This window comes from Patella vulgata, chromosome 3, assembly GCF_932274485.2.
Source record: "Patella vulgata chromosome 3, xgPatVulg1.2, whole genome shotgun sequence".
In the NCBI taxonomy this organism is placed as follows: Eukaryota; Metazoa; Mollusca; class Gastropoda; family Patellidae; genus Patella; species Patella vulgata.
The window spans coordinates 53,688,389-53,696,728 of NC_065881.2; the positions used below are offsets into that span (position 1 = coordinate 53,688,389).

General features: G+C 33.9%; 1 protein-coding gene across 7 annotated transcripts in view; it reads right to left on the reverse strand.

Annotated features, from left to right (window-relative positions):
- The window catches only part of LOC126814864 (probable sodium/potassium/calcium exchanger CG1090), a 52,926-nt gene extending 45,369 nt beyond the window's left edge, over positions 1–7,557 (reverse strand). For 4 of the 7 annotated variants that reach the window (XM_050540290.2, XM_050540289.2, XM_050540288.2 and 1 more), the window contains exon 1: positions 4,787–7,554. In XM_050540290.2, the coding sequence (XP_050396247.1) occupies positions 4,787–4,994 (208 nt within the window). In that variant the 5' untranslated portion in view covers positions 4,995–7,554. Of the gene's footprint in view, positions 1–4,786 lie in introns of all 7 variants that reach the window. The other 3 variants (XM_050540285.2, XM_050540283.2, XM_050540287.2) reach the window with 2 other exon arrangements.
- Positions 7,558–8,340: the final 783 nt, after the last annotated feature.

Sequence of the window (8,340 nt, forward strand, 5' to 3'; positions counted from 1 at the left end):
TAATATGGGGAGAAAGCAGAGAACCGAAGATATTTTACTTTTACTTCAACTGGGTCCATCAGGATGGTGGATGTTAACCCTTCTGAAAGGACTGATTTTTTAACCTACATGTATGAATAAAGCACTCTTATAAAAGTGGGTGGGATCAAAATTAACAGAAATCTAGGTTGTGCATGTGTCTGAACTCTTCTCGCCAGTTGACCAGTGTATACATGTTATGAACAGTAATAAATTTGTACACGAAACAATGTCTTAATTAACAAATCTAAAACTGCTAATACACATCTGGACAAATGATGATGATGGCATTGTTAAACTACATTTGGCATTTCTGATATGGTCTGTGAAAATTCTAGGCAATATTAGAAATAATAATCAGAAAAAAACAGTCATATTTCAACCAAGATCTGAAAATTGTGAGTCTACCAGATATAAATTTTTGGTCTAACCATGAAATGTAAACATTTGTATGGCATAAATAAGAAGACAATTCAAAGGGGTAGTCTGTTCAGAAAATATGACATAAAAAATATCCCTTCACTCAGGATTTATAAAGTGTGCTACTTATTATTACTGAAATATTCTAATATTTTAAACTACATTTTGGAAATATCCTCTTGGATTGCCATATTAAATTGCCATATTTCCAACACCAAAATGTCCCTTTCAATAAGTTCACACTCTGCTTGTTTTAGATTAACGCGTGTTTAAAGTGTTAATTTGATTGACAGCTTAGCTAAGCTAATGAAAATCTTGCTTGTGTTGATTTTCTCTCCATCAAACTTATTTCTCTTCATGAAATAGACACAGAAGTAGATTAAACTTCTGTGTAATTGAAGGGTGAATCAAGGGTCATGTGTGTAGCTTTGAGTCCAATGTATAATATGGTACCTAATTGTACCTAATGGTACCTACACACAAAACCAAACCAATAAAACAAACCTGCAAACAAGACAAACTACATACATATTGCAAGAAACAAACAACAAATCAAGTGATTGCACCCGGGGGTCAGCCGTAAGCATCCACTATGCTGTTATATAAAAATTATGTTTTCTAGCAATACATCATGTTATATACTAAGCAGCAAAAGAAACGTCAGTTTGGTATGTTAGTCTGATTAGACGCATTGTGTTCTCCACGATTTTCATGTAACTCATGCTGCACATGCTGTTCATCGGGACCAGCCCTATAAAATGCACCCCCATACCTGGTTGAATCATTCACACTACACTACAGGTTCGGACCATCTACAGGCTTCAGCAATGCTTTCGAGCCACGAACACCACAGATGATCGTCCCTGCCATGTTGTGCGGCAGCACATGCAGAATCACTTCACATAGGCATCTGAGACAGCACGTCAGAGAGTGGGAACACACGGAAGACCCATCAATACCGATACAGTGCGCCGACGTCTCACCAGAGAGAACATCCATTGCCGAAGACCTCACCCCTTGCCATCGACGAGAACGTCTACAGTTTGCCCAACAACACCAGACTTAAACCTGATTGAACATCTTTGGGACAAAATTCAGACCAAACACACCTGATGGATTGTGCCAGGCTTTTCTGAGAATGTGGCTCCAGGTGCCAATGGCGTTCATCAATCGTCTGGTTCACTCCATGTACAGACGCTGCACTGCTTTTATTGACACTTGCGGTGGACACACCAGATTCTGATGTATAGACTGTGTACAGACTCTAAACCTTCTCGTAATGTCTTGGAATTGTGATGAATTAATCACTAATGTGTCAACATACTGTTCACAAAAATTGCTTTGATCCATTTAGTAAGTCGTTTTCTAGAATGATTTCATTAAAGTGCCTCTCTGATTTTGAAATCGTACGGACGTTTTTTTTGGCTGTTTAGTATATAAAAATTATATGTTCTAGCAATACATCATGTTTTTTTCTAGCAATATATCATGTTATATAACACTGATATTTTCTAGCAATATATCATGTTATATAACACTGATATTTTCTAGCAATACATCATGTTATATAACACTGATATTTGCTAGCAATACATGTTATACAACACATCATGTTATTTTCTAGCAATATATCATGTTATATAAAACTGATATTTTCTAGCAAAACATCATGTTATATAAAACTGATATTTTCTAGCAAAACATCATGTTATATAAAACTGATATTTTACAATAGAGTCATCGTCAGTTTTAGATTAATTTCATCCCTATAAAGGAGAGGACATTTAATATATGCTATGTCTATTCTTCCATCCCTGTCATTTTTTAAAAAAAAATTAAACATTGTTTCAACAAAAACATAAATCCCAACAATCGAAACAAAAATGGACATAAAAAGTCAAATGTGAACATTCAAACTATTCATTAAAGTAGTTATAATGTATTTTTAATGTGTTTCTGAATTTCATGACAATTACAGTGTTATCTTTATGTATTATTAATGTGATAGTACACACATTAAATTACTAGTTCTCAGTTTAGCAGCTGCTTTATGGGTTTAAATATGTTTCCTTTAAACATAGATTAGATACATTATGTATATATTTTATGTATCATTAATAACAATGGCAGGGATCATTCCACTTATCCCTACCTTAGGTCATGATATTGTTTAAAAATATTTTTGACAGACACGCCAATTTATTAGCTTAAAGTAGCTAAGTCTCTAACTCAATATCATCCAAAGTCTTCGAAATTAAAAACACAAATTATTTGTCAATTTAAATCAACATTGATGTTGTGATCTCACCGGGAAAAGATGGGGTTCCGATATCCAATATTTAAGACAAAATAAACATTATAAAATTTGACCGCCACCTGTAATGAAACGACTCGATGAAGGAGACTAAGCATATCCCCACAGGAGAATACTACTGGAGTACCATAATGCGTTTCTGTGCCATTTGTAACAAGGGACTCGAAGAATGAGACGCGACGTAGTCCACAAGTCATGTCAAAGGGTGACGCCATAGTTTTATCTGGAGAGCATGCACAATAAATACTATAGGTGTAGACTGGAATAACCAGTCACTAGAGATTGCCATTCGACTGAGACTTCTGCCATATTCTTGCCAAACATAACTAATTTGAAATTAGAGTAAAAATGGAAACAATTGAATGTAAATCAGTTTACAGTAGAATCTGTATGAGCAGCCACTCCTATTGGATCAGCGACATCTCCTTGTAAGCTGTCACGATAAATTCCCCCCCTCCTCCCGTAAAAATTCCATTGTTTCATCTCTTTAATCAACGGTCACTCGTCTAACGCGACCAGCGGTCACTATTTTACTAATAAATTTAACAAAACATTCATAATACATTACCCTATGTGTTGCGAACCATTTGTGTCAATTTCTAGGTCCCAAATATTAGTGATTTTTGACAGTACAGCTGAATCTTTCTTCATGCATTCACACACACCCCCACCCCTCCATTTCTGTAAACATTACTGTAATCAGAGTTACGAAAAACATGTCAGACCATTCCAACCCCACACGGTGTCACAACTTACCAACTCACATACCCAAAGCAATACTGTGATGCATGCAATGCAACCTATTAAAGGAGCTAAATCGCTAATATTTGGGACCTAGAAATTGACAAAAATGGGTCGCAACGCATATAATAATGTAATATGAATGTATATAAACTGATTTACATTCAATTGTTTTGGTTTTTACTGTAATTTCTGATCAGTTATGTTCGGCGAAATACACCAGAAGTCTCATGTGAATGGCAATTTTAGCGTCTGATTTTTCCAGTCTACACCTATGATATTTATAGCGCATGCTCTCAAGATAAGAATATAGCGTCACCATTTTACATGACTTGTGGAATATGTCTAGCCCTGTCCTTTGAGTCCCTTGTTCCAAATGGCGCTGAAACGCATTATGGTACATGATTCGTGTACCAATGGTAAAATGTTTATTTTGTCTTGAATATTGGATATCAGAAGCCCATCTTTTCCCTGTAAGATCACAAGACCAATGTTGATTTGAATTGACAAATAATTCGTTTTTTCAATGTCGAAGATTTTTGATGATATTGAGTTAGAGACTTAGCTACTTAATAAGCATAGGCTGTGTTCTTTTGAGTTTTACCCTTTTATAGGAGCCCTGTAGTTAAAAATGCAAACATTCACGCCAGATAGATAGATAGATAGATGTTTATTGCATCAAAACGTCCATGAAGGACAGCATGCATACATATACACTTAGACATAGTCATATACATTCAATAATACATATTACATAGACAACTCAATACATTCATACAAACAGCTAGTATACTACATGTACAACTGTGCAGGAGGACCGCACTACACGCAAAACAAAAATCTACAAGATAAACCTGCTGCGGACAAGACAGAAAATGACAACCCTCTGAATCATTGGTGTGATGTCTTAATAACTAGTGACAGGTGTTGTGCACTAGGTATATGGTATGTTTACTACCATTAATCTGGGTAAACACTAGTTCAGCTCTGAACGTAGGTCAGACCTACGTTCAGGGCTGAACTTAGCGAACACCTATGGCTTTTAAAGTTTCCTTCCTTTTCTGTAATCAATATGACCTATGCTAGGTTGCCCTGTTGGGATTTCTTCTCCCTAGCTTGCATTCAATAATAAAAAAAGACCTACTTATAATAATAATAACCATCTCTTTTTTATAAAGCAAAAAATTAAACAGGACATGATTTTAAACATTGTAATAGCATGATACTTGAGCTGTATATTAAATGTAGTGTATAATATTTTAAATTAACAACAGTTATGAACATTTTACCTACCATGTGTGGACCATATATTCTGGTCTTTTAAAGACAATTCAACTAAATCTTCGGCTTCGTTTTTAATAGTACTTTCATTACTTTTAGTCTTGTCATTGATCTGTGTAATGCCATGTTTCTTGGAAACGAAAACATGCCACACAGCTACTAACACAAACATAACCGATAACACGCACACGCGCCCGTAACGGGACTTTCTTCTATACATTGCCGAAAGTGCATACCGTACTAGTATAACAATATTTAATTACACGGTGTCCTTAAACATAACATGTAATAATCACTCTGTTATAAGTTACAACACCTGTGCCAGTAATAAAACAGTTCCAACTCAACGTGGAAGATTGTTTGTAAACGGAAATCGCTCCCCATTTCATTCATACATTGGTTCAGTTCATTTTAATGCAAAAGGGGGAATAGTCAACATAAACTGTCATCTGTGATTTTGGTAAAACGGAATACGGCGTCAATTAACACCATATTTAGTATTCAATTAATCAAAGTATTAACATTTATTTTTTCGGTTTATGTTTTATTGTTTGCTTGTATGAAGTACACACTTTTCAATGAAAACTGTATAATTTTTACCACCCCTTTAGCGGGTAAATGCAAGAAGATCATTCGACGTGTATACCATGTACAAAATTGATATAATATGTACTGTAGAATTTATGTATGATTATTTTTAGATAAAGTAGCCTACATAGACAATTCTATGTTTTAAGTTATGAGATTTAAATCATAAACAAATGAAGTAAAATTTTGGTTTACATATAATTAAATTAATACTTCTTATTGTAATGCAGTTTCATAAAACAGCCCCCTCCCGCGCTAATTTGACATTTATTATTATATTGCATTCATCATTTCTGTATAAGTTGCAATTCTTCATTTATTTACTATACATCTTTAGGATTTATGTTTCAACAATTCTGGACAGTTGGAACAGATTTTATTTTTTCAGATTTGGGCGCGAGCCGGGATTGGGGGGGGGGGGGCTGATTTTAATGGAAGTCTAAAAAACACAAAAAAACTCGGGACGAGGTTCGATCATTTCAAAAAGACTAAAATGTAGCCTAATTATAATTTTAACTTCATTTTTTTGTTGCCTCACTACGCTCGATTGTCATTTATACATTTAAACATTAAATCCATCTATATCATATCAACTTTATAACTTTCTTTTATATAGTTCCACATTTTATTATGCAAATTTAGTACTGCTTTCCACCTATGAAAATGATTATAGTAAGAAATTCTATTGAATTGAATAGTAGTTATATCTAATTTCATCTACATAATTAGTATTATTGTATCTTACGTTTAATAATTTTTCTCATGGCGAAGTCATCAATCAAGGGGGCGAGGCTCGACCAGCTTAGAATTTTAGTTGCAATCCATATAAGGGATACGAGCTCTATAGTCTACCCACTATATACACGCGACATTGCTACAGTCAGTATTTACCCCCCCCCCCCCCCCGCTTCATTGTTTGTTGTGCCCTTTCGAAGAAAGTAGAATGGAATGTCCGCCCACTACAGTTTTTTTGACAAAATAAATTTGCTTTTGATTCAACTACAATGTTCAACCTCGGTGAATACCTTGACTGAGTTCCATGATGAGCATTTTCAGATGAGGGTAAACAGAGATTGGCATTTTTTGGCAATTTGATTGGTTGACGCTTTCGGACATGGTAACCTGGTGACTTGGTGCACAGTTTCATTACATCATTACCTGGATTAAGTTTGATAGAGAGCATTTGACTGGGCTAGACTTTGGGGCACTATACTTGATTCTAATTGAATGAGAGTCGTGAAACGTACATCAAAAATGACAAAGTTTGATGATGAGCATTTTCTGCTTAGGCTAAGTAAAGAAGAAATTTGATTGGCTGGCTAAGACTTTGGAACCCAATAACTGGTTTATTTGGGGTAGAATGTTCAAACTTGGAGATGCTCATTAGGAGATAAGCAGAGATAAGCAATTTGACTGATCGATGCTTTCGGACACAATAAGTTTTATTCTAATTGAGTGAGAGTGATGAAACTTTGTGTATTGGTTCCACTACATCAAAACCTTGACTAAGTTCGATCATGAGCATTTAATGCTTAGGCTAAGTAAAAATACGTAGTTTGGTTGCTTGGTGCTTATTAATTTTCGATTTGGGCGTATCAAAAAATGGATAGCAACATGCAGAGATTAAAAATGAATATGGCTATTAAAATAGTTAATAATAACCATGCCATAAATATATAATAAATTCAATTTAATAGTTTAGGCACTATTATCACAATAAAATGATGATTGTTTTATGAAAAAAAATCTGACATCTGTGTCTCATTAAAGATACGTTATGTAGGATTTTGATAAAGAGCAGACCATTTTTGTCATAATAGCTCAAAAATAGATAGTGTAAAATGAAAATATTCAAATTATTCTTGCTATAATAGCTCAAAAATAGGTGTAAAATGAAAATGGCATTCAAATTACTTCATTTTGAGCCAAATTATCACTGTTTGTAGTTTTGACAAGATGTGTGCATTGTGGTAACCGATATTTGAGACTTAGCCTCATTTTCCCATTTTTAAATTAAATTTTTAAATGGCGAACCTTTCTAATCTAGTTAAAATTCTGAGTATCTGATGCCATCGAGAGTTGATTATGGTCTGGTATTGTTAATAAATTTCTAATTAATAGTTTATATAACATTTCAGGCCTAAAGAAAGACCTGCAAATAGGAAGATTTAGATCTTGCATAATGTATATTTAATATTTTTTATCAATAATGTTTAAACATACGTTATTCAAGAGCTAAATCTGCCTATTGCAGGTCTTTCTTTAGGACATAAATGTTATAGAAATTATTAATTAGAAATTTATTAACAATACCAGACCATTTTAAGTAGACTAGAATGGTTTGGCCATTTAATGATTTAATTTAAAAATGGAGAAGCAAGGTTAAGTCTTGAATATACCTGTACCATGGTTACGATAATAAACAATTGGCTCAGAATAAAATAATTTGAATGAAATTTTAAATATATTCATTTAGCATTACCTAGTTGTGAACTATTATAGCAATATGTTCATTTTTCATTATCTATTTTTGAACTATTATAGCTGGAACAGCCAGCGCTTTATCTAAATCTTACATAATGTATCTTAAGGCCTTACTTTTAATGAGTATATTTGAATAACCAATGACTTTCATGTTCTGTTATTAGTTTATGAATAAAATGAAGTGGGGTTTACCATCATACTTTTCTACATCAATGGGGGTAATAAAGATGGACAGTGTTCCATGAGGTTAATTCCATTTTGTTAAGGATTCTTTTATGTGCATGCCAACATGTATAATGGTACCTTGGTTTTTTGTCCCATCTGAAATACTAGGCACTGATTCTTTTCGGGCCCTGCAGAATTTTGATGTGGTTCCTATTTATGTCCAAATGAACAATCCTAATAGGTTTTGAAAACATCCTTGAAGAACTTTGACCACTATTACACTCAAAAGATTATACATATAAAATTTAAAAATGGAGAAGACAACTTGG